Genomic DNA, 27,088 nt, shown 5'->3' with positions numbered 1-27,088 from the left:
ATTACTTATATAAAATATTTGCATATATGTAAATATGTCTACAAAATTTTTTTTTCTTTATTGAAGGGTATTGCAGGTATAGATGGCCCCCCAGGACCAAAAGGAAACATGGTATGTAGAAACCATCTGTAAAATAACTCATTTCTGCAATCTAGGTACTAACAAACCACTTTTGTTGCTAAATCTAAAAAATTTCTTACGACAGTTTGCTAAGTCCATTAGCTTCTGCTAGCATTAATATTTATGAGATTTTCCAGATTCTCCATAGGGAAAACTGATTTGGGGACTGTTTTTCAATTGAGAAGAAAAAAAAAGAACTATGTGAAATAACCCTATTAAAGACTCTATTTTTCTCTGGCAGGGTCCCCAAGGAGAGCCTGGGCCTCCAGGTCAGCAAGGGAATCCAGGACCTCAGGTAAGTCCAAGCCACCTCAGCTCCTTTAGATATTGTGGTAGGACGGTTTCTTTTCATGAGAGCATAGACAGCCTTAGCATTCCTGGATCGGGTTAAAAATGTTTGCAACGTGAAAGAAGGAAGATAATTCTTTTTTTCCTTTTTGAAAAATTTGAACAAATTTGCAGAGGCCCCTTTTTTCCAAGAATAAAATGAGTCATTCAGTGTTCATGAAATGCCAGCACGAATAGCCACACCTGCAGAAGGGTTCTGACTAGGATCGTATTACAGTCCCACTGCCAGAAGGGTAGCCTGTGTAAAATGCCTCACAGTGTTCCAAAACTTTCTGGGAAATGTGGGGAATGTATATAGATTCTCAGGACTCATTTCAAGGGAAGTAGAAAGTTATTTTTCTATTTAAAAAATGTATTCTTATGATGCAGTTCCTGACATATGAAATAAATTCTTTTCACATAGGGTCTTCCTGGTCCACAAGGTCCAATTGGTCCTCCTGGTGAAAAAGTAAGTTACTCTGTGGTTCTGGTCACCAATTTTGTGTTGTCAACCTTAGGCAGAAGCAAAGCCTGCCTTCTGTTTTTGATAAGATGTCAAGATGGCTCAGCACATAAGAAATTAATATGGAGTAAAACCTTGAGAGTACCATGAGAGGGGAGAAGTCATTCATACATCTCTGAACTATAAATGATAAAATTCACATAGTTCCATTTGGATAGCTTCCAAATGTGACATTCTCAGCTATATTAATTTTAGAAATGCACTAGTATGAATGGAGTGTTTTCTCTTCATTTTGGTTCTTTTCTTTCTCATTATTTAAAAAAATGTCATTCGGTTTGCCTGCGACAAAGGGTTTCTAGCAAGATCTGATTAAGGGAAAATTGTGAAGTTATCATTTTCACCATTTTTCATGTATAAATGGCAAAGGATGTTCTTGTTAATAACTCAATGTCTAGACCAAAACAAGAATAAATCTTTAATTAAAGAGATGTCTTTCTCCCTGATTTCTTCTGCTGGATTCCTTAAGTAATAGTTCCTGTCCCCTGTAGGTACAGTACATTGTTAGCTGGTTCTTTTTAATAATTTTTCCCCTTGTTCATTGTTTTCTGTGAACATGTTATTTTTTTTAAATAAGCAAATTATTGGGGTATAATTTCACATCATAAAATTTCACTCATTCTGTGTACTTGTCAGTAGGTTTTAGTAAATTTACAGATCTGTGCCACAATCAAATTTTTTTCATGAATTTTTTTATTTTATTTATTTTTTATTATTTTGTTTAATTAGCCAGCATATAGTACATCATTAGTTTTTGATGTAGTGTTCAATGATTCATTAGTTGCATAGAACTCTCAGTGCTCATCACCACACATGTTCTCCTCAGTACCCATCACCCAGTTACCCCAACCCTTCACTCCCCTCCCTTCCGTAACCCTCAGTCACAATCAAAATTTTAGATATTTATACCACCTCAGAAAGAAACCTTATGTCTATTTGAACTCTCTGTTCAATGCACAGATTTAGACAACCACTAATTTGCTTTCTGTCTCTGTAGATTTGCCTTTTCTGGACATTTAATATGAATGAAACATATGAATGAATTTAAAATATGAATTTAATCACGTAAATGGATGTAATATGTGGCCTTTGTGCTTGGCTTCTTTCATTTGGCATAAAGTTTTCAAGGTTTACTCATGTTGTGGCATACATCAATACTTTTGCTCCTTTTTATTGCCAAATGCATTCCATTAATGGAATATACTACATTTTGTTACTTATTTAGCAGTTGATGGACTTATGAGTTGTTTACTCTTTTGAACTGTTATGAACAGTGCTGCTATGAATATTTACATATAGGTCTTTGTGTGGACATATTTTGATTTCTCTTGGGTAGGCACCTAGAAGTGGCATTTCTGGGCTATATGGTAAATTTAATGCTTAACATTTGAAGAAGCTTCCAAACTATTTTCTAAGTAATTGCACCGTTATTTCCTTCCTTTTAGCAATGTAGGAGAGTTCTAGTTTCTCCAAATCTTCATGGATATTTGCTTTCCTTCTTAATTATGGTCACTCTTCTCAGCATGAAATGGTATCCTATTGTAGCATTAGTTTCATTCCCCTAATCACTAGTGATGTAGAGCATCTTTTCATGTGCTTATTGGCTATTTCTATATCTTCTTTGGTAAAATACCAATTCAAATACTTTGATAATATTTTAATTGAGTTACTTATCTTATTATTATGTTGTGAGAGTTAACATCAACTTTAAGTGATCTTTAAGCTACTTTTTTGTGCATATTTCCTATATAGCAAAGAGATCTGTTGGAAAGTGCCCCATGAATCAAAGATGTGCCAAAAGTGATTTCAAATTTTTACTTTAGACCAGAAATTTTAACTTGGACATCTTTTACCATATTTTAGATTAGCTCATCACGAGTCTACTGTATTTCTAATAAATTGTGTTTGAGCATGTCTATTAAATTATCTACCATGCATTAAATTCCTAAGAGGAATTTGCTTTTAAGGTAAAATAGTATACCTGCATTATGTTTGTTGAGCCAAAGGTCAAATATAGCAACTGGTTCACTGTACTTGTGGTGGGAAGACAGCTGTCTTCAGCCCAAGCAGCTTCTTTTTCCAATCGGAATGTATGCAGCTTGTGGGTTCAAAGACAGTCTCTTTTCATCAAAAAAAGAAAGGAACTCAAGAACATGAGAGAAACATGTTCTATTTATACTGCATATATATTTTTATTTTGTATCTATATTAGTTTTATTTTCTTTATGATACACTGTATTCTATTCGTTCTGGCTTGAGAGCCTTATCTCCCAAATCTTGGTAAATGCTGTTTCCAACTGGACCATGGTCTAATCTGACAAATAAAATGTAAATATGGTCATATGTTTTAAATTTCCCCTAACTTGTATATTTTTGTCGTAAGTTATTATAGCCTGTGCTTTTATTATATTTGTGATAAAATATTTTATAAATGTGTTAATTAACTAAATTATAAAACAACTATATTCTTTATTCTAACATTTTGATAACATGAATATACTGAATATTTTCTATAGCTTGATTGATGTCAGTATTTATATCACTCATATATTAATTGCTTTAGAGAAAACAAATAGTATTATGTAACTCTATGAGTTAAGAATGAAATAACAAGACACAAAGTAAATTTCAAAGGCAAGGCCTTTGAAACATGGTATGGATCTGTGTTCACTTATACTCTAGCTCTGTCACGTATTAACATTGGCTAATTTACCCAAACTCTTTAGACAATGATACTTCATGAAATTGTTTGAGGCTTAAAATGGACTGTATATCCATTAAAAAAAAAAAAGACTGTGTATCTACCTACCTATCTACCTATAAATTGCTTAACATAATGCATAGAAACACAATAAATTTTCATTATTTTATTAAAATCTAAAAAATATAATATGATATTCATTCATTCATCTTAAGTCCCAGCCCTCCAAGGAAACAACAGGTAGTTGAGAAAGAAGACAAAATGTTGTGCTATCACGGAGCTTCCATTCTGAAAGAGGTGGATTGATTTTAACTTTTTTTTCTCCGAGTTTTCATTTAAATTCCAGCTAGTTAACATACAGTGCAGTGTACAATACAACACCTGGTACTCACTGTGACAAGTTCACTCCTTCATCCCCTCCTCACCTGTTTATCCCATCTGCCCACTAAGCTCCCCTCCAGTAATTATCAGTTTGTGCTCCATAGTTAAGAGTCTGTTTCTCGGTTTGCCTCTGTTTCCTTTTTTTCCCCATGTTCATCTCTTTTGTTTCTTAAATTCTACATATGAGTGAAATCACATGGTATTTGTCTTTCTCTGAGTAAATTACTTTTTTCACTTAGCTTAATACTCTCTAGCTCCATCCATGTTATTGAAAGTGGCAAGATTTCATTCTTCTTTATGGTTAATATTCCACATTTTTATATATGTATATATGTGTGTTTTTATATATCCATATACATACACACACATATATATGTATACACATATATAGATGTGGTGTACATATACATATATATAGGTATATATATAGATATAGATATATATACCACATTTTCTTTATCCATTCTTCAGTCGATGGACATTTGGGCTCTTTCCATAATTTGGCTATTGTTGATAATGCTACTATAAACATCAGGTTCTTACTATGTCTCCTAAAGCAAGGGAAGCACAGGCAAAAATAAACTATTGATACTTCATAAAAATTAAAAGCTTCTGCACAGTGAAAAGAAACAGTCAACAAAACTAAAAGGCAACCTACAGAATGGGAGAAGATATTTACAAATGACATATTTGATGAAATGTTAGTATCCAAAAAATATAAAGAACTTACCAACTCAACTTCCCCCCAAAACTCAAATAATCCAGTTAAGAAATGGGCAAAAGGCATGAATAGACACTTTCCCAAAGAAGATTCCAGATGGCAAAGAGACACATGAAAACATCACTCATCATCAGAGAACTACAAATCAAAACTACAGTGAGATAATATCTCACACCAGTCAAAATAGTTAACTTAATTTTTTTAAAAAAATCTATTTATAGCTCAAGATTTTTAATATTTCTAGTTCCTTAAATATAGCAACAATAGAAAATCCATGTAGTATTGCTTATAGTTTATTGTCATAAAATATCACAGTTGCTGATAAGAATAATTAATGGAATAGTTCTGCATTTGTACTTTACATCTCATTTTGAAGAAATAGGACCACTGTCTTGAGAGCAAAATGTAATTTATGTGATAGACAGAATATTAGCATTAAAAATATAATGGTTTACAATAGTTATTACATGTTAGATTACTTGACTAAAACTGACTTTGAAGAGTGGTAAATGGAAACATTTAAATCTTTAAGTGAGATGTAGTTATCTTCGGTTAGAAAATATAAATTGTTCAGTTTAAAGGTTATTGTCAAATTTTTTGTTGTTCTGTTGTGATTTAAGTTACACCTCTTGTAAACTCTTGATTATCAGTCTGTATAAATATAACACGTTTCCTAAATACTCTCTGGGAATGGAAACGGATATTGTGTTCAGTACCTAGGCTTGCTTATATAGCTTTTCCCTTTTAATTGTTTCTAAATTCTGCCTAATTACTTGACCAGTAAGGAATAATTGTTTGGGTTCTGGAGCCCTGAGAAGTTAATTATTCTCAGCAGAATGGCTGTCTTCCTATCAAGAAAAGTTTACTTCTTGTGGTAGTCATTCTTACCATGTTCCTACTGTAGTAATGGCATGTTACAAGACGTTTGAAACCATCCATGGTCAAAAAGAAACTAGAGTAATGAGTTGAATAGTTACTTGGGGTTAATAGTTGCACATTAGGTTATGTCCCTTGACATCAAAATATTAGATTTGTTTTTCTTTGTGTCCTATGAATAAGTGTCACATTATGATATATTTCTTAAAACATTTGAATAATTAGTTTTGTTCCATGAGTGTTACTGTATCATTATTTGAATTAGCACTTATTAATTTCTTTGATGGAAATATGCAATGTTTACTTCTTCAGTGGTATAAATCCATATATTCCTGACCTATATTGTTTTTCTTTTTATTCTCTAAGTTCTAGTTTACTATGGTAGGCAAAAACTAATTTGTAAATTTAAAAAAAGATACATTTAGGACTATAAAGCAGGTGAAAAACTAGCATGCTTTTGGCATATGTCAGATTTGGTTTTCATTTATCTCAATACAATGTTTTCTTCATATATCTAAAAGTCATTTAAATGTTTATCGCCTATAGATAAAAGCTAGAGAATTATTAAGAATTTTATTAATAGTATATTCCTATGTAAAAGTCAGACTTTTCATTATTCTCACTTTTTAAAATAGAATATTCTCTTTTTCTATCTGAAAGGGTCCACAAGGAAAACCAGGCCTTGCAGGACTTCCTGGAGCTGATGGTCCTCCTGTAAGTAATAGTTACTTGTCATTAAAATTTCTATAAATTATCTTCAAAAATAGATTTTACATGTATTTTAAAGGTTTTTTTTTTTTTAATTTATTTATTTGACAGACAAAGATCACAAGTAGGCAGAGAAGCAGGCAGAGAGAGGAGGAAGCAGGCTCTCTGTTGAGCAGAGAGCCTGATGCGGGGCTCAATCCTAGGATCCTGGGATCATGACCTGAGTTGAAAGCAGAGGCTTTAACCCACTGAGCCACGCAGGCGCCCTGGTTCACATGTATTTTAGAAGTAGATTTTCTGAAGTCAGTGATAAAAACAAATTGAACCAGTAATGAAACATTGATCCCTCTAAAATACCATTTCATCATGTCACTTACATATTACAAAATCTTTAAGGATCATTCAGTAGTCCTTGGATAAACTCATTCTAGTACTCTGATGCCAGAATCTCAAGATTGTCCTACTTCCTCATAAACCATCAGTTCCAGGCAAATAGATTTACTCCCTTTCTCTTGGTATGCTCAAAATGTCTTTATTGGTATACATTTCTTGTGGTCTTTTTTTTTTTCCCCATGGAAAGCATTTTCCCATTCTCTCTTAAAGTCCATGTTTCCTGAGGGTCCAGGAGTAATTTCTCACCATTTGTAAATTTCCTTAACCATCTTCCATAAAAATTCTCCAACCTTCAGAAATTTCTATATGCTAGAAATACCATGTAATTATACCCAATGCATAATAATAAAAATGTGTAATTATATCTCTAACTGATTTTCTTTAAAGATCTTATTTATTTATTTGTTTGTTTGTTTGAGAGAGAAAGACAGAGATAGTGACAGAGATACTGAGAGAGAGTACAGGCAGTAGGAGAGGGAGAAGCAGGCTCCCCACCGAGCAGGAAGCCAGACGTAGGTCTGGATCCCAGGACCCTGGGATCATGACTTGAACCAAATGTCCACCTGACTGAACCACCTCAACATTTCAGTTGTTACTTCAAAAAATTTGTTATTTACACTTATTTTTTTCTCCTCAAACTACTTATATATTTAGCTGAGATCTAAAATTTTTACTGGATATAATTGTGATGGAGTTAAACATTTTTGCTTACTGACTGTCAATAATTTTGTTATTAACACTTTCAGTATTTGTGATCTTGCTATGTTTTCTAATGTCCCATTCATATGCCTTAGCTGCCTTTTAAAGATGCACGTTTGATTATTTGATCAATATGCAAAATAGAAGTTATATTGAAACACGCGCCTTTATGTAAGAACTAATTGATACTGGGATTGAATTGTTGATGAACATTCTGTATTGTTTCATGTACTTTTTCCAGACTTTCAAATACATTATGTAGTTGGTGAAACATATCCACGAAATATAACCTTGTTATGTTTCCTTCAAAATGCTACAATTTCCAATGTCATTTAAAGCCATATGCCCCGATGCAAAAGGTTCAGTATCTTTTGCAACATTAGATTAGAAAAATTAAAAAAAGAAAGGAAAAAACTTCATAATGTTATAGACTACCATTAATATTGAATCTTAACAGTATTATGTTTTCCTAAATATAGGGTCATCCTGGAAAAGAAGGCCAGTCTGGAGAAAAGGGTGCTCTGGTATGTTACAAAGTATCCATGTAAATGCTCTGTCACCTTATGTCTAAGAGAAAATCTCTTACTTTGGTCATCTCTACCAACAGTAGAAAAATGCCATATTCTTGTAGATTATTTGGTAAAATTATAGTGTGTGAATGAATAGCACTTTCAATGTATTATATATTTAAATAACAATGGGTCTTTTTTAGGGTCCTCCTGGCCCACAGGGTCCTATTGGCTACCCTGGTCCCCGGGGAGTAAAGGTAAATGTTTTTTTTTTTCACACCATTTAATTTGAATGTAAAATATTATAATCATTTAAGTTTTCTAATTTGTTCCATAGGGAGCAGATGGTGTCAGAGGTCTCAAAGGCTCTAAAGGTGAAAAGGTAAAATATAATTTATTTAGGTGATTTTAATTGCCATATATCTATTAACCCCCCAAATTTAAATTTATTCAACAGACATTTCCTTTCCCAATATATTAAATAATTACTTGATACCAGACAATGAAAGCCAGATTTTCTTTTTTGAAAAAAGATTATACCTTGGGGTGAGGACTAAATTATAGAACAGAAGCAAAGATATGTCATAAACAGAATTAATTCTGTATCCTTTTTTTCTTACATGTGTTTATCTTTTATAAAACATAGAGTTGTTTTATAAATAAATTAATGACAGGATTTACACAATATCCAGTTGTATGCATAACAGAGGCATGTTTATTCCTTTCTTTCTTTGCTAAAATCCTCCAAATTCTTAAGCTGGAATGCAGTACAAAAGTTAGAAGTACCCTAAGTCCATTGGAGGAAGAGGAAGTCTTTATACATTATACTGTATGCAAAGCAAAAGTATTAATGGGAAGGAAATAAACATTAAAACTAGGCAGAAGTGGATAAAAGAATGTGGGATTTTTTATAGAGCATTTGTAGTTTGTCTTTGTTTGACAGAAAGAGAGCGAGAGAGGGGACACAAGCAGGGGGAGTGGGAGAGGGAGAAACAGGCTTCCTGCTGAGCAGGGAACCCGAAGTCGGACTCTATTCCAGGATTCTGGGATCATGACCTGAACCGAAGGCAGATGCTTAACGACCGAGCCACCCAGGTGCCCCATAGCTTGTCTTTGGACAAAGAAACAGAAATTGAGATTTTGTTTTTTACATAGATGCTTAATGTCAGTGTAGATCCCCCAAATCCTTCAGTGATTATGTTAAAATAAAATGGCATTACTCACAGTCAGTATTGTTAATGCTTACTATAATATTACATTTAAAAGTTAGAGTTTAAAATAAAATATTTGTAGCTTTGTTGAAAAATTAATGTAAATTTGGTTTTAAGGATAACTTTATTCCCATAGGCATAATGTTACAAACACAGACACAGACATACACACAGACACAGACACACACAGACACAGACACACACATACACAGCACCTTATGTGGATTTGACATCAATAAGGAATGGATAACAAAAAAGGATGGACTTCTATCCCCATTGTATTTTATTTTTCTAAAAAAATAAAAAGTAACTGACACATTGTCAAGTTATGCAGTTATATTCAGTTCTATTGTATGAAAAATGTCATGCGTTTGAAATGAACTCAGCTACTTTAATGGGAATCCCAATTCATTCTTACCATCACAGAAGAACTTGAGGATATAATGTCTTGCTGAGCACAATGACTGATCAAATAGGGTTGAACTTGTAATTATTTGCAGGTGGCCTGTGCACACATATATGTATCATCTGTGGAATTTTTCTTGATTTTTAAAAAATATTTTATTTATTTATCTGAGAGAGAGAAACTGATAGTGAGAGAGAGCAGGAATTGGAAGGAGAGGGAGAAGCGGGCTCCTCGCCAAGCAGGGAGCCCTACTCAGGGATCAATCCCATGACCCCGGGATCATGACCTGAGTCAAAGGCAGACGTTTAACGGATTGAGTCATCCAGGCACCCCTGGAATTTTTCTTGTTAAGACATTTAAGTATCAATTCAAATTTGTCTCTGGAATAAGTGTCTTCCATTTTTTCAACCTTTTTTTAGGAAAGCCAGTGTTTAAAGGAAAGGTGTTTAATTGGGATGGGAAAGTTGTGAGCTTGGTGGAAAAAGGGGTAGTGGCAATATGACAGAGGTAAATAAAATTACAGATGAGAAACAGCCAGGAAAAAGAAAATGTATACTGCTTATGTGTAGAAAAACAACTTGAGATTATTGGTTGTTTTGAATGGTGTATAGTCTCAAAAGCAACAAGTAGATATGGAGAAAAAGAACTGAAATTTTAAGTTGAGAGTGGAATTTCTAAGTCCCAGTGATAGTTCTCATACTAACTGGACTGGTAAGCTCAGGCACATTGTCTCGTTTCTCTAGGTTGTATTTTCAATCTATAAAATGAGAACTTTTTCCTTAAAAAATCGCTCAGGTATTTTTCAGCTATACCTTTTATTTTATCCTTTATTTTATTTACATCTGTTATTTTATCTAATCTAGTTTAGAGAAATTTTATATAAAAGTTAGTGGAAACTTTTTCCTAAGGATGAGTTGTCCCTATTTTTAGGCTCTGAAGAATCATTAAATCTTTATGAATTTTAATACCTGTTGTTTATTTTGTCTCCTGAGTACATATTATAATGGACTATCTTTAAAGACATAAGGAAGTTGAATTTTTTTTTCTTTTTACACATAACAACATTAATTGTTAACTAAAGGTGAAATAGTAAGTACCCTAACTAGGATTAAAATTCTCCGTTGTTCAGATAGATGTGTTCCTTAGAACTTAAGCAACATAATCCAATGAACCAAATGGCATAGATGAATTCCTCTTTTACACATATTCTAAAACTGTTTCCTTTTTTCTTTTCCGAAGATTAATGTAGACCTAATAGTTTTAGGACTGGAAAACTTAATAACTTGATAGTGTCACTTGTTTTTTAAAACACCACTTGTTGTAAGGATATACCTAACATTTAAGTCATCTAATTTATTTCTTACTTGCTTCTCTACTTTATTTTCTAATTGTGAATGTATTGAGAACAAAAGTGTCACAGAAATAGCATCTAGTCCACTATTTTTTCTCCTGAAACAAAAATTTCTGCCTGGAAAAATCCCAAAAACTGTTATTGATTTTTTTACTTCAATTGCAGTGTTCTTTAAACTAAATTTGGCAACTGTGTAATTACCTTTCTCTCTAGGGAGAAGGTAATGAAGACAATAGTCAATAGGAAGTTAAATGGTCATTTTCAGCTTTTAAGCCTCTATTACTGCCCAGTTGCATTCAGTATAGAGAGGATCCTACATACATGGCTACTTATAGCCAGAATGTTGAAAACCTCATGCCTTTGTCTTAAAGGAAATTTCTAGACCTGTTAGAATTTTTAAGTTTAGGCAAAATACCAGATTGAATCTTTTTTCTAGGTTTAGGTCTCATATATTCATAATTATCTGACATTTTATGGACCTTAACATAACTTGCTAAACACACACTAAGGTGTGTTCATTTAGTAAATATCCATTTAGTTAACGTTTATTAAATATCATGGTTACAAAGGATCAAAAATGTACTAGGCACTGGAGGTGTAGAGGTTAATTAGACAGAAATCTTTATTTCTACCATTTAGTAAAAGAAAGAACTATGATCTCCTAAGTGCAGAATGGGATGTTGTTAAAATAGTAAATGCTCAGAGGGAGCCCACAGGATAGAGGGATTAATTTTAGGGTAAGGGTTGGGTAGAGATTGAAGTCTTGAGAAATTTCATAGCAGAATTATGAACTGAGTCTTGAAAGAAGAGTGAAGGTAAACAGAGGTAGATGGAGGAGATAAAGGATTTGGAGGTGTGAATATGATAATGGCCACCAATGCGAGAATTACAAGTGGAGGAGCACTTGGGTGGCTCAGTCCATTACATGTCTCAGGATCCTGGGGTCTAGCCCTGTGTGTGGCTCCCTCCTCAGTGAGGAGTCTGCTTCTGTCTCTGCCCACCCCCCAAATAAATAAATAAAATCTAAAAAAAAAAATTACAAATGGAAATATAGGTAATTAAGTTTTTTCTCGTACTCAATGCCAGGGTGTTGTTGGGTGGGGGTGAAAGGGACATTCGAGACCAAAGATAAGACTGCCAAAATGAACAAACAAGGGTAGATCATGGTTAGGAGGGAGCGAGGTTGGCAGCTTATATTCATAATTAGAAGTTTGGAACCATTAAGGTGCTTTAAAGTAAAAATTGATGTGATCAATTTTGGTTTTTTATAGACTTCGTTTGGCAGCAGGATGTGGAAGTAAATGGGCCAATCTTGCTATCTCTATTCACATACTCGACCTGACATGTTTTTTCCCCAAACTCTGCAAGTCACATCATTTTCTAATTCCTAATTAAGATGCTAACTTCTCTGTCAAACCTTCTTCAGTTAACTTCTTGCCTCACTCCGAACACCGGAACCACCACCACCACCACCACCATCATCATCATCATCATCATCATCAACATCATCATTTCTTTCTTCTCTGAACACCATTCTACTCCATTTGTACCAAAATTAATGCAAACGTTATACCTTCAGTTTTTATTGTTAAAACAAATATCTCAAAATACTTCGTAGTACTCTGAACAGAGTAATGCTCAATTAATGCTATTGAAAAGTTGAATGGTTATTCCTTAGCAATTTATTTTTTTTTATTTAATTTTCTTGAAATTAAGAGACAGCAAGTTTGTTCATAAAGCTTAGTTTTAAAAGTCTAGATTTCATTAAGAATGGTATGAAATATTGCCAGAGTCAAAATATCTGCTCTCTTTGATTAAAGAAGGCCCAATTTTCAGTATTATTGGTCTGTTGTGATAATGAGCATTCTCAGTGTATATGTAAAAGATAATAACGGTTTGCTTATTTTTTATCTGAAAGAGATTGTAATATCGAAGACAAGTTGAGCTAGAAGGCACTTATCTAAAGGATGTGATACAAAATATATGATATAATATTCTTTGGTATGAATTAGTAAATCTAAAGGTAAAGACATTTTATTTGGTCGTCAAATGTTCTTGTATTCCAAAGTTAAAATGATATTTTTAAATTATTTAAATATTTATTCTTTCCTCGTTCAAATGGCATAGGATATAGGCTGTTATAAAGAGAATGGTTATTTTTCCCATAAGATAAAGAAGATTTAATGGACACATTTGAGAAAAATTTCCTAGAGTAACTTAGAGCCATGTAACAATAGGAAATGAGAGCATATGGGTGATAAAGGTTAAAATAGACAGAAGGAAGTTTCACAACATGATTCACATTTCTCAGAACAATTTTCCCTAAATTATCATTGTTCATATTTTATATAGCCATATTTTAGTTTAATTCGAACAAATCATTCAACACGTGTTTTATTACTTCTATTTTTAGGGTGAAGATGGTTTTCCAGGATTCAAAGGTGACATGGGTCTTAAAGGTGATAGAGTAAGTAAGAAGAAAATTCATACCAGAACATAAATGTATGTATGTATGTATGTGTGCTGTGTGTATGTATAATCTTATATTTAAATACAGCAAGCACAGGATAAATAAATATATTCATACTATCTGAGACTTTGCTTCTTTGTTTTTATGTGAAAATTAGACATGTTAGTTTTTATGGAAGAAATATGGTCTTTCAGATATTATATTAAATTTCCATGTGTTCTGTAGCCTATACGCATGTGTGTATATAAAGTTGAATAGTATTGTTTATAATTTTTTTTCTAAGTTGATGCTCAAATTGCTTAAAAGGTGTAGTTTTATAGGTTTCTTCTAAATTTTGTAGTGAGATGTGTTGCTTGGAAACCATATATCTGCAACTTTCTTGAACTTCCATTATTAGTGATCTTGAATTTTTGATTGAAAAAGTGGTATACTTTTTTTCTGGTAATGAGTGTCTAGAAAACAAACAAAAATGTGAGTTCCCTAAAGGAAACTAAGCTGTGTTTTATTGGGAAGAATTATTTTATATCTAACACAATAATACCTGATATCAAAGAAGCATACTTCAGAATATTTTTGTTTCGCTAAAAAATACGTAATGTCTGTTTCCAGAATGGGGGTAATAACTTACACATTTCAAGGTGACAACCAAAGTCTAAAATGGAGACATTTTTCATGTGTTCCAAACAGTGATTTCAAAAACTGCTATTGTCAGAAAGGAAAATTACTTTTTTCTCCTAACCTGCTAGGTTCTTAGTTTGGGGCCCTGTAAAATTAGATTGACAAAAGACAGATTAACAAGAGAACAACAAACAGAAGGTTTCTAGCATGTGCCTCATGCGTATATGCGGGAGCACTCCATGATAATTAATTCGAAGCAGGTGGTTAGAATGTGGGCTTATCTGGCATTTTAGCAAAGCACGAATGCATTTTTAGAGACATGACAAGGAAAAGGACTTTGAGTTTGTAGGACTGCAAATTGAAGGAAGGTAGATATATGGAAGAGCAATTAGATAAAGGCTAATTAGTAGAATTTGTCATGTAGACTCCTCTGGTGTCTAGCAGTCTCCAGTGATTAACTTTTGTCCTTTGTTGTAGAGAGGGAAGGGATGGCTCCTTTGCAAATTTATATCTTGCTTTTAGCATCTTCTTTGGCTTCTGCTGCTTTTCAATTGCCTTCAACTCAAAATAATCTTCATGCCCAAGTGGCATATTTTGGGTTTGATTATTCTGTCACCCTCCACAATCTAACCATGATTTTTACTTTTTTCTTTCTTTCTGCAACACAGATGCATTAAAATTACTTTACTATGAAACATGGCAACACTGGACTTCTGTAGGTTTTCAAATGTCAGATTATATTAAGTTGTTTACTTACTAATGGAAAGATTGATGAAATCAAAGATTTTCACACCTCTTTGTCCTAAATAAAAAAATGAGTCAACAAATGAGGAGTTGGAAAATATGACTTTTTGATACACTATAATTTCTATTATTCAGTCTCCAGTGTATTTTAAATTATAAGAATGTTCCTCTGTGTTTCAGGGAGAAGTTGGTCAAGTAGGTCCAAGAGGAGAAGATGGCCCCGAAGGACCTAAGGGTCGAGCAGGTCCAACTGGAGATCCTGGTCCTTCTGGTCAAGCAGGAGAAAAGGTCAGTGAACAACTTTAAATTCCCAGGTGCTCTTGCAGATGATATTTCATTGTCATTTGACGCCTGGGTGGCTCAGTTGGTTGGACGACTGCCTTCGGCTCAGGTCATGATCCTGGAGTCCCCGGATCGAGTCCCGCATCGGGCTTCCAGCTCCATGAGGAGTCTGCTTCTCTCTCTGACCTTCTCCTCGTTCATGCTCTCTCTCACTGTCTCTCTCTCAAGTAAATAAAAAAAAAATAAAAAAAATCTTTAAAAAAAGAAAAAATATTTTTAGCCATCCATGTCAGAAATCTAGAGGATTCAATGACATTTCAAGCATATCCATTTACTGTTACGAGTACAACCATGAAATGGGTCCATTATCCTTTTTTACTCTCCCTTGTTGTCCATCTGCTCTGTTCTCCTTGGCCAACTAGAATCAGCAGCAATTCAAGCTCTTCCACATCAGAGACGAAGAATTTGAGTTTGATTAACAAAGGATCAAGAAATCAATGAAAGATGGGCAGCTTATGGTTTCAGAAGAAGTAGAATGATCTTTGCTCCTCAAGCCAAAATGTACACTTTCTATTTTTTTCACATAAACATGCATTTCCAGAGCAAGTGTTTTTAAAAAATGCTGTTGTCCAAGCCCAACTTCAGAAGACTTTAATTTTAGTCTGGGGTTAACATAAGCACTGCTATGTTTTAAAAAACATCCCCAGATAATTCTAATACTCATTGGTTTCATAGCCATGGTGCTGAAAGTAATATGTTAAAAAATATTTTCAACCATTATATTTATATTTACATTTAATATTACACAACATTGAAATTTTGCCTTCATAGTGTATTTATTGATGTGAACACCTTATAAATGTAACTATGACGTTAAATTAAGAAAGAACAAGAAATGTCTGTGGCAAGTGTTATCCTATTGCATACACTAAGGAAAAATATAAATAATAATTATTTTTTGGTGGTGTAATTCAGATGATTTCCTTTCTTATAATATGTATGTCTACTTTCCAAATCTTCTGTATTGAGCCCTCCATTATTCTATAAAATACAGAAATTCCATGCCACTTAAGAAGATTTTAATTTCCCTTCTTACCATCGTGTCTCAGAAGAAAAATGTATGAAAAAAATATATGAAGAAAAAATTATTCACACACCGTGATTAGAGAAGTAAGAAAGCATTTCCTCATGTCATTAGGACTCCTGATGTAGTGGTTCTTCTACAGGTTTACCCTCCCAACTGCCAACTGTGAACTGCTGCATAATGTTATTGCGTTTAGGCAGGGGAAGCAAAGAGTGGGCAAAAATAGGGGCTTACAAAGCCCGATGACCCTTCCACTTCAAGTACTCCCGTGCCAATAGCTGTAGATTATTCTGAACCTTCCTCTCATCCTTGCTCTACTTTATTCTGTGTAAATAATTCCCCCATCTCTTCAGAAGCATCAGGACTTTATTCCACAGTTCTTCATTTTTAGTATTTCATTATTATTTTCCCTTTATTGAAGTTGCCTATCACCATATTGAAAATGCAAACAAATTTTCTGTCTGGATTTATTTTGAAATGACTCTGAAGTGAATAAGAGTTTATATTATAATACAGTAATTAACATAGGACACAAAGCCTTTCTGAGCGTAATTAGAGAATTTCATTAACCTTGAAATCAGTGACATAAAACCGATATGATAACAATATATCCAAAGGGACATCATTATAAGCAAGATTTTTAGGGCTTGTTTGCATATTTTCCATCTGAAGTCTTCTTACCTATGCAATGTTGATCTTGAATCAGACAACTCTTTAGTTCAATCTCTAGTAACAGGATCATAAACTATATTCCTGTTTTCTTGCCTTGATGTATCTAGTAAAATATTTATTGTTTATAAAGTTACTGTTCATCTTATACCATTATCTGTAGTTATCCGGATTTTTGTTTTTGTACTTATTTTGTTTAAATATATATTGGAAATAATGATATTATGTGCTTACTAATGTCTAAGTTTGGTAAATAATATTTTATATATGAACTGCGCTTTTATAAAATCTTGAGGAAAATAAATCACAGTAAAATTCCACAAACATATTTGATTCAAGTCATTCAATTTAATTCAGTTTTCTCTCTGCCTGTATTTTGAAATTAATGCTTTGTTCTTCTAGGAGAAATTTTCTTAGTGTAATACTTTAAACCTCTTGGTATTTGTTACACCTCTTTGGACTTTGCTGTAATTCACCATTTGTTTTAGCACTTTTAGATTGAAAGGCAGTATTGAACTGGAACAAAATTTTGGTTCATTTAAGTCCTCACCTGCACGAATTAATGCTCTACAATTAATGCTCTATTTAGCTGTAATTTGCAACATTTGATATATCTATTTACCCAGATTTATCCAGAATTTTTAATAAAAGAAGAAACGTTGCTCAAAAATTAGGTCAGAATTTCTTGTAGTTATTTAAATTACTCAGTGAGAAATAGTTAAATAACTCATGATTGCTTGCTTTATTTATATTTACAATGAGAAATGAAATAATTTTATCAAAAAGATTCACTTTAATTGAAATGATAAAATCTAAATGTAGTTCTAACTACATCAACTAATTTTAAATAGTTTTAATTTTGAAAAACTTAGTTGAAAAACTTTTTCTTTATTCTTGCTTGAGTTGAAAAACTCAAGTTGAAAAACGTTTTCTTTATTCCTGCTTGAGAGTTCTGAAAGAGCCCTAGAATTCTCTTTATCTCAGGGTTCTGTGTCCCCAAAGAAGGCACAGTCACTTACACAGAAGTTAAGTTAGCAAACATTATAGAATTAGAAATATGTCCAAAGCAATTTTTCCCTATTCAAATGAGGAAATATAATGTAAGTAAACTATGGTGAAAACTTGTAAACCTTCCTTTCTGGTATTCATATATGTGGTTCTGACTTTTAGAAAAATCACTAAACTCATAATTGGAACTTAATTCAACTTAGAATTTTTATTTGTCATTATTATTATTTTTTTTAACTTTAGGGGAAACTCGGCGTTCCAGGATTACCAGGATATCCGGGGAGACAAGGTCCAAAGGTAAAACAATTAGCTTGATTTTTTCCACATTTGTAGAAATTAATCACACTAATTACCTTTCAGTTTGTAACCTAAAGATGATAAATCCTTAAAATATAGTTTCATAAGGGAAAGACATGGCATATGTGGGTACCTGGTGTGCAGGGAACTCAGAGAGCATAGGTGATTATGGATTGGAGGATTTTAGCATGCAGGGTCATGAAAGGAAAGCATAGTCAGTTACTTCCAGGGTGACATCCTAGTATATCTAAAAGTTATAATGGGGATGATATGTGATGCAGAATAGCTTTTGATTTCATTTCCAGTACCCTAAGGGTTGGAATTTCCAGTTGTAGCTTTAAAAAAAAAGAAAAGAAAAGAATTGTAGTAACATGTTTCATCATCTTTATTTTGCCTCATTGCCACAGTATTTGTTTCCTAGGGCTACTGTAACAAATCTCTATAGACTTGGTGACTTAAAACAATGGAGATTTACTCTCTTACAGTTCCTGTGACCAGGAGCCTAAAATCAAGCTGTCAGCAGGGTCCCCAGCCCCTCCAAAAGCTCTAGGGGAGAGTCTATCTTTGCCTCTTCTAGTTTCTGGTAGCCCAGGGTGGTCCTTGATTTGTGTCTGATTATCTATAATCTCTACTGCCTTCACATAGCCTTTTTTTTTTCTCTCTCTGTCTTTTCTTCTGTCTCTTATAAAGACACTTGTCCTTATACTTAGGGACCACCTGGATAATCCAGGATGATCTCATTTCAAGATCCTCCACTTAATGTACACCTATGAAGACCTCTTTTTCCCAATAAGGCAACATCCAAGTCCCAGAGATTTGAATATTGGATATATTGATTTGGGGCCACCATTCCATCTATGACAGAACTCAAGTGCTACTTTTAACTATTTGAAATATACATATTTTAAGCATAAAGATGGATGGTTTTAAATATAGGTTTACTTTGGTGACTACTTTTCCTCAAGCTAATCCTAAAACTTTGTCAAGGCTGCACTTCATGTATTGACTAGTTAATTAAAGTGGTCAAATAAAGGGTGCCTGGGTGGCCCAGTGGGTTAAAACCTCTGCCTTCGGCTCAGGTCATGATCCCAGGGTCCTGGGATCGAGTCCTGCATCGGGCTCTCTGCTCAGCAGGGAGCCTGCTTCCCCCTCACTCTCTGCCTGTCTCTCTGCCTATTGTGATCTCTGTCTGTCAAATAAATAAATAAAATCTTTTAAAAAAAGTGGTTAAATAAATTAATACATACATTTTGGTTATTACTGTTAAGATGGATATATGCCCATGCAATTATCTACCTATCTATCATCTATCTATTTCTATCTTTCTATCTCTCTATTTCCTTTTCCTCTGTTTGACCCATTTATGCTTGACAGATATAGTACATGAGGATAAATCCTATTTATATAATAATCCCCAAACATATTTATTAATAAGTTTCACAGATAATCATTGGGAAACCAGAATGTCTTTCTTCTTGACAAATGTGAACTGCATAATATTTGTGTTTGTTCGTTGTCATGTGATGACAATATATTAGGCTTGCTGTGTGTGGCTTTGTTTTATAATTTTTCCATTGGGTTTCTAGAAAATATGCATTTCCTTGTAGAGTAAGAAGTAAACATATACTTGAGCTCTTCTAAAATGAGAGTCAATTCATTTGTGATTTAAGAATAACAGGAGCATCATTTAAAGGTTTCTAACTACATTTAGAACATTGATTAGTAAGTTTTACCTTTTAAATATTGTCTCTAATACACTGCTCTGTTTCCTAGTTTCTTTCCTCTCAAATGTCAAGCATTTTCAAAAGTATTCTGTAAAAAAAAGACATTCCCTGCAAAATCCACAACCTTAACCTATCCATAGATTGCTTGAAGAGTTCTTGATCTAATTACCACGTTGAACTGCAGTTGTGGAGTTTTGATTTAAAAACAGAAAACCGTCATATTACTTGAATGAACATAATATTCCTTTATTTGACATTCTTATTTTCTTCTGTTTTTTTTTTCTAAGACAATACTTTGTTCAATATTCTTTGAGTTATTTTTATTAACAAAATGCAACAGAATAATTGGAGAGAAATCCTTCTTCCTTCAAACGTTTTTCTTTACTCTTTAGCCAAAATGTCTGAAACTTTGGTTTTTATTTTTTTAATATTACTTTTCGCTATAACAACTTTCTTATGACCAAAAATGATTTATGTTTCTTGGTCCCAAAACAAAAAATAATGGGGTCATCAAAGATCAAAGATAGCTTTACATTTTTTTCCTATGTGGAAACTAATTAATTTTGAATAGATTTAAATCTGTATTGTACTAAAAGTGAAATTTGGCTGCTAATCTCTTTTAGGAGATTTAAGGGCTATAATTAGACAATATAACTTATTTGATAACTTTCTAATGATATAAATCACAATGGGTACTTGAGAGTTGCACCTCTGTAAGTACTATAAAATGACAGTTACTTCAAAAAGTAAAATCTAGTTTAACTATTTATTTATTTTAGGATTTTATTTTATTTTATTTATTTTTAGGATTCTTTATATTTAAAACAACATTTAAATAATTTTGAAAGTTTCACAGTTGGTGGGCCAATTTCATCATTAACCTTTGACTTTTGGGCATTTGTTTGTGTTTGTTCTTTCCTTTTATTTTATTTTATTTATTTATTTTTTAATTTTTATTTTTTATAAACATATATTTTTATCCCCAGGGGTACAGGTCTGTGAATCCCTTTTAAAAGCATTATAATGCCTTTTCATGGAAATTGTATATTTTGGTGGTAACCCCTTATGTGAGAAAAGAGGAAGAATATGCCCATATATTATAAACTGTTTAGTTGGTGGTTTGGACATTTTTATTCTTTTCCTATAAGTTGCTTAGAGCAGAAACTATGTAAGAAAATAAATTTATTAAAAATAAAATTGATGGGGGCACCTGAGTGGCTCAGTGCGTTAAAGCCTCTACTTTCGGCTCAGGTCATGATCCCAGGGTCCTGGGATCGAGCTCCGCATTGGGCTCTCTGCTCAGCAGGGAGCCTACTTCCTCCTCTCTCTCTGCCTGCTTCTCTGCCTACTTGTGATCTCTGTCTGTCAAATAAATAAATAAAATCTTTAAAAAAAATAAAATTGATGCATAGAGCAATTTGTTTTGAGTCTCTATAAATATGATTAGTTATCTATTCTACTCAAGACAGAAATGAGTATTTGTTCTCAAATAAAATCTGATAGAATAGATTACTTCCATGTTGGATTATAGTCATTTGTCAGGTTCTTAGAGTAGTCACACAGTAATGCTCTACCAGATCTAACTTTCTGATTCTCTGTAGAGAAAGAGCAATGGCTTTGAAAGCCCTTTAAAAAATGTAATTTGCAGACATTATTTCCCCATTATATGAACATTACATGTCCTAACAATTGTCCTCAGGTAAATCACATAGTAATCTCTATAGACATGAATCAGAATATATTGGGAAATGGGTCATAAGAAGAACGTTAGCAGTGACTACCAGGGGTTATTGTTTTGATCATCAGCTCCCATAAGCCTTCACATACGATTTTCCTGACTTGAGGAGGAAATACAATTGGTATCTGTTGTATATATCACCTTGAAAAACGGTTTAAAATGCAGGTTTCTGGATCCTACTGCCAGAGAGATAGATCCTGATAGTATGGAATCACTCTGGATTATTCTGTTATGGAGTGGCCACATGCCTCTTGGAGAAATATTATTTTAGGTGTAATTAAATCCAAATGAATGGAAGGATAAAAATGCAGGGAATGGATTCAAGTCAAAAAAGGCTTTGTTACATCTCCCTTAACATGTGGGGAAGTGTCTACTACTCTTTGCTTGATACTTTACAGGTTATTGCATTTAATTTGTGTAGTGGTCTGAGCAGGAAAAGTGAGTATTTGGAAGCCCTCTCACCCTTTCCAGAGTCTCATAGTTAGCAAGTTGAGGAGAAAGGATCTGACCCTTAATCTGTTCTATTTCATGATTCAGTGATGGGGCAAATCATTCACAGTCATGTTCAAAGGAATCTCTGAAAACAGATTAAAATCTGGACATAGGCACTAGGCGAAATGGGAGAATTACAATCCATCTGTAAAATGTGGCTGTTTGTGGATGAAATGGCATGATGCCTTTACTGTGCTTATTACATCTCTAAATAACCAGTATTTATTGTTATCTACTATTATCATTTTTATACCTTGCCTTACTTTATCCCAACCTCCCACAAATTCAAAGTGCCTATAATTTGTGGGTAAGTGCCCTCATTTTGCATGATAAAATACTATGCTCAAAGAGGATAAGTAATATACCCAGCTTACATAGGTGAATGCATGATAAACATAAGTCTTGAAGTTATGTCTTTGGAATTCCAAAAACAGGATTTTATAATATAATGCTAAGGCTTCCTGACTTAGACTCTCAGCTAGATCTAACCACAGTCAAACATCAAACGGAAAAGGTGGAAGAAGATTGTTAGTCTTTATGATTTTATTTAGTTCTAAAGGTATTAAAAAAGGTATATAAAAACAGGATTTTATAATTTTAATGCTAAGGCTTCCTGATTTAGACTCTCAGCTAGATCTAACCACAGTCAAACATCAAACGGAAAAGGTGGAAGAAGATTGTTAGTCTTTATGATTTTATTTAGTTCTAAAGGTATTAAAAATAAACTAAAAAGTGGTAAGTATGCGAATACAATAATGTTAATTCAGGAAAACTTTTATAAAAATCCTATTTTAACATCTAATTATTCATACTCATGATATAGAATTGTAAGTCAAAATTATTCTATCTAAAATGTCCTTTAATTGCTATTTTCTAATATGAGAAATGATATCTGAATAATTATTTTAAAGTTAAAAACTGAAATTTCTTTTTATCAATTCATGCTTTCAATGCTTCTAGGATCTCAGATGTCACTGTAAGTTCATTTTCAAATAGATTCATAGAAGTTGTATAGTATCTTAAAATTCTGTGTCTGATTTAAATATTACCAGCTTGTGAGACTCAGTGTGTTCCAAGAGGTTTGCAGCCTATGGCTAAAAATGTTAGTTACCATGCTCATTGTTTCTTGCTTTTATTCTTGTAGGGTTCCACTGGATTTCCTGGGTTTCCAGGTGCCAATGGAGAGAAAGGGGCACGGGTATGATATATAAGCATATTCCCTTAAACTGTGGAATTTAATGTTCTCGCATGAGTACCTATCACTCGGCACTCGACTCACAGTGGACTGTGATTTGCTACACACTGAAACTGTTTAAATTGTCTTTGGCAGGGTGTCGCTGGTAAACCAGGCCCTCGGGGTCAGCGTGGTCCAACGGTGGGTGCCTTGATTTTAAAATCATGCTTTTCATTTTTCGGTCTGGATTTAATTTTCCAAGATAATTCTTTTCAAAAATACACACTGGTCCTCTGCTTTTGGATGTACTTGGCACCAGATCAGTTTTCATCTTTTGCTCTCCCATGCAGGGTCCTCGAGGTTCCAGAGGCGCGAGAGGTCCCACTGGGAAACCTGGCCCAAAGGTATTCTGAGTACTCCTTCCATTCGGGTTTGTTCTCCGTTCCTCTTCCAGAGGACGAAAGCTAGGAGAAGTAATCAAAACTGATTTTTCTTTTCTTTTCTTTCTTTTTTTTTTTTTTTTTTTTTTTTTTTTTTGGTGTTGTTGTTGCTAGGGCACTTCAGGCGGTGATGGCCCTCCAGGCCCTCCTGGTGAAAGAGTAAGTATGACACAGTAACATAATATAAAATTAATATTAATAGTTTGCAAGTGTTTACATTTCTGGGAAAAGGTACTTGTGACTGCAAATGGATGGGCACAGTGAATTGCAAAATCTAGTCAGAGTTTAAAAATTCCTCTATTTTTCATTGACTTCTTTTTAAGAAAAACAGAATCCATTAGGTACTACTAATTTTGTTATCGAAATGAGAGTAATATTGTGCATAATTGCCCTATGATGTCACTTTTAAACTCAAGCCAAAACAATTTTTTTTTTTTTAAGATATCTGTATAACACCTGCACCTTCTCCTTCACTCCCCTTGCTTTCCTTATTGATATTCATTTTGTCCATAGCTCTGGAAGCGGCATTGTGCTGGTAAAATGCAAGCTCCCAGTAGCCATTAAGTCACAATCGATACACATTCAAATCAAGATAAAACATCTATTCCAGTAAATAGAAAAACTATTTAGTAAATTGATTTTCAATTGATATAAAATAAAGCTAAATATACATGAGGAAGCATGCCCTTTATTTGTTTTCTTTTGGCAAAATACAGCATTTTTGTAGCCAGAGATTTTGAAAGCTATCTTCTTTAAATAATTTTAAATATTAATTCTGTGTCACTTTTAAAGAAATTAGATTCACTTATTTATATTCTATAGCAATGTTTGGGATTATACAGTCATAGTGATATATTTTTGTATATTATTGTTTGAAATTGGTAATAGGTGTTTCACAAAAAGAAAAACAGAAACATCTTGTGATATTTATACAAAGAAAACAGAATAAGTAATTTTGCGGGGTACAAAGTCTCTATTTGTAATAGAAGTGTCAGTAGGTAAGACACAAGAATAAACATTTAATTATGGTTGTTTCAAGGCTTTAGTTCATATTTAATTTAATTAAACTTCTACTAAATGTTTCTCACTGTTGATAAACTACTCCCAAATTGAATCAGTTCTGTATGTTTTGAGTTCATAAATAATATATACATTTGAAAAATTTTATGGCCAAAGTCATCTTAATAAGAAGATAAAGTTTAGTTAAAATGGTTAAATCATTAAATGGAATAGAATTATTTCATAAATTATAGCAAATTTTTATGCTCATATCTTGCTTATGCATTCCAAAATATCACGAGCAATCATATGTATTTACAATTTTGTAACAAAACACTGTGGCCCAACAGCCTGATTTTTTAAAAATTAATTAATATATTTGATAGAAATAGAGACAGAGAGAGAGGGAAAACAAGCAGCAGGAGTGGGAGAGGGAGAAGCAGACTCCCTGCTGAGCAGAGATCCTGACATGGGGTTCGATTTCAGGACCCTGGGATCATGACCTGAGCCGAAGGCAGATGCTTAACTACTGAGCCACCCAGGCACCATTCAACAGCATGATTATTTGTAATTGTAAAAATAGTTTGAGGATAAGAAAAGTGTATTTTGAGGATGAAAGTAAAGGTTAGTATAAAAAAAATTTAAGCTGGTAACCATTTTTGATAGCATTCATACATTTTAAATATACAGAACATATTTCCTGTGTTCTGTGTAGTTGATGAAACATTTTATCCCTAATATATCCTAATTTTCTGCAAAGGATTTTACATGTCATAAACTAGTTATGTCTTAGGCATAGTTGATAAATGATAGAAATAACATCATCAAAATATATGACTTGGGAAGTTTAGAGAGAGAGTTTTGTAGTACCTCGAAATTAGACTAGAAATGGAAATACCTATTTTTGCCCATAACTTCTTTAATAATATATTTGTTTATAAATATACATAGTATTATATGTACATATTATATACATGGCTTAGGATATTTTATATATATATAGGAATACACACACACACACACACACACACTTATTAGGATACTCTGCATTTTAATATAATTCCTCATACTCGTGATTTGCAGATCATGGATGTCTATTATTAAAGATTTAGCTCATAGCTTTTATTTGGGTCTAGATCACCAAATTAAGCAAAAGCAAAACAAAAACAACGAAAAGAACTAAGAAACTCAGTTTTTACATGAATAACAGAATAGTTTGGGTTTAAGCATGTCCCTTACAATATTTAGGACATATTAAAATTACTCTTTCAGATGAGATTGGGCTCGTTCAGGGTGGTATGGCCATAGACTTATCTAAAATTCAAATTTCACTGACACTAGGTATTTTATCTGGCAACCCTGATTGAATTCCAAAAGTATCTTTATACTGAATATGTATTTTCCACTTCAACTGGAAACTGTTTTGATTAATACAGACAGAACATATAAATAGTTTTTGTGGAATTTTATAAAGACCCACTTTCTCTTTATATTCTCTAGAGAAGTGATTTTTGAAAGCTTTTTCATTAAAAAAATTTAAATTCAAAATCAAATTTTATTTGAAAAGAAACCAAAATATAGAAAGCAAAGAAATGACATTTTAAGAAAGTAGAAAAATTGAGCTTGCTACATGACCTAAAAAAATAATACTTTTAAAATTTTGTATTTAAAATAAAATTGTGTTTATAATATTCTTAAGTTATTATGATAGATACTGAAGAATTATGGTTTTGTACTTTAATAAGAATACCAAAATCTGTGAGTCCCAAAAGTTGCCCAGCATTTTGAGTAAACACACTGATATCTATTTATTTAATGACATGTCTAAATTTGAGGTTTCTTTTTGATTTTAAGATGAGATGCTAATAATAACAATAATTTGTGATGATTTCTGAACTAGTGTTGGCTTAAAAATGGTAATATTTCCCTTGGAAAAACTAAACTGATAAATTGAAAATAATAAATTCTATTAAACACTAATTTTATTGAACTTTATTTTTTATTTAAGTATAAATAAATCCTATTCTAGTTGAGTTAATTAAATCTTATTTATATTTTCTTCCATTTTATATATATTTATTTTAGGAATATAATTATTATGTTCTGGGAACAGAAAGGATTATTTTAGCAATTATTTTGCTGTCTCTTTAATAAAGTTTACTTTTTGCATTTTGAAGATGTGTAAATATGAGTGTTGAATAATATAGTTAATTAAACATCAAGTTAAGAACAATATTATAAATGTATATTTGGATTGAATGTTAATGGGAATGATGATACAATATGTTTTTATCTTGTCTACAAAGAAGTTTATATGTGAGTAAAATAAGATATTGACATTTTCAGAAAATAAATTTTAAATATAGAAATGAATTAAAGGTCTTTCTGAATTAGCCACTTGTTTCTTTCTTTTAGTTTTGTTTGAG

The 27,088-nt window shown here is 32.7% G+C and overlaps 1 protein-coding gene across 7 annotated transcripts in view; it reads left to right on the top strand.

Moving 5' to 3' along the window:
- COL11A1 (collagen type XI alpha 1 chain) overlaps nucleotides 1-27,088 on the top strand; it is a 204,941-nt gene that overhangs the window by 96,581 nt on the left and 81,272 nt on the right. For all 7 annotated transcript variants that reach the window (XM_082686179.1, XM_082686184.1, XM_082686181.1 and 4 more), the window contains 14 exons: nucleotides 67-111; nucleotides 362-415; nucleotides 872-916; nucleotides 6,307-6,360; nucleotides 7,926-7,970; nucleotides 8,159-8,212; nucleotides 8,293-8,337; nucleotides 13,337-13,390; nucleotides 14,936-15,043; nucleotides 18,042-18,095; nucleotides 23,194-23,247; nucleotides 23,380-23,424; nucleotides 23,574-23,627; nucleotides 23,778-23,822. In XM_082686179.1, the coding sequence (XP_082542305.1) occupies nucleotides 67-111; nucleotides 362-415; nucleotides 872-916; nucleotides 6,307-6,360; nucleotides 7,926-7,970; nucleotides 8,159-8,212; nucleotides 8,293-8,337; nucleotides 13,337-13,390; nucleotides 14,936-15,043; nucleotides 18,042-18,095; nucleotides 23,194-23,247; nucleotides 23,380-23,424; nucleotides 23,574-23,627; nucleotides 23,778-23,822 (756 nt within the window). The remainder of the gene's footprint in view (nucleotides 1-66; nucleotides 112-361; nucleotides 416-871; nucleotides 917-6,306; nucleotides 6,361-7,925; nucleotides 7,971-8,158; nucleotides 8,213-8,292; nucleotides 8,338-13,336; nucleotides 13,391-14,935; nucleotides 15,044-18,041; nucleotides 18,096-23,193; nucleotides 23,248-23,379; nucleotides 23,425-23,573; nucleotides 23,628-23,777; nucleotides 23,823-27,088) is intronic.

The sequence above is a fragment of the Mustela nivalis genome (assembly GCF_964662115.1).
Source record: "Mustela nivalis genome assembly, chromosome: 10".
Lineage (NCBI taxonomy): Eukaryota > Metazoa > Chordata > Mammalia > Carnivora > Mustelidae > Mustela > Mustela nivalis.
This window is presented reverse-complemented; position numbering and strand designations above follow the sequence as displayed.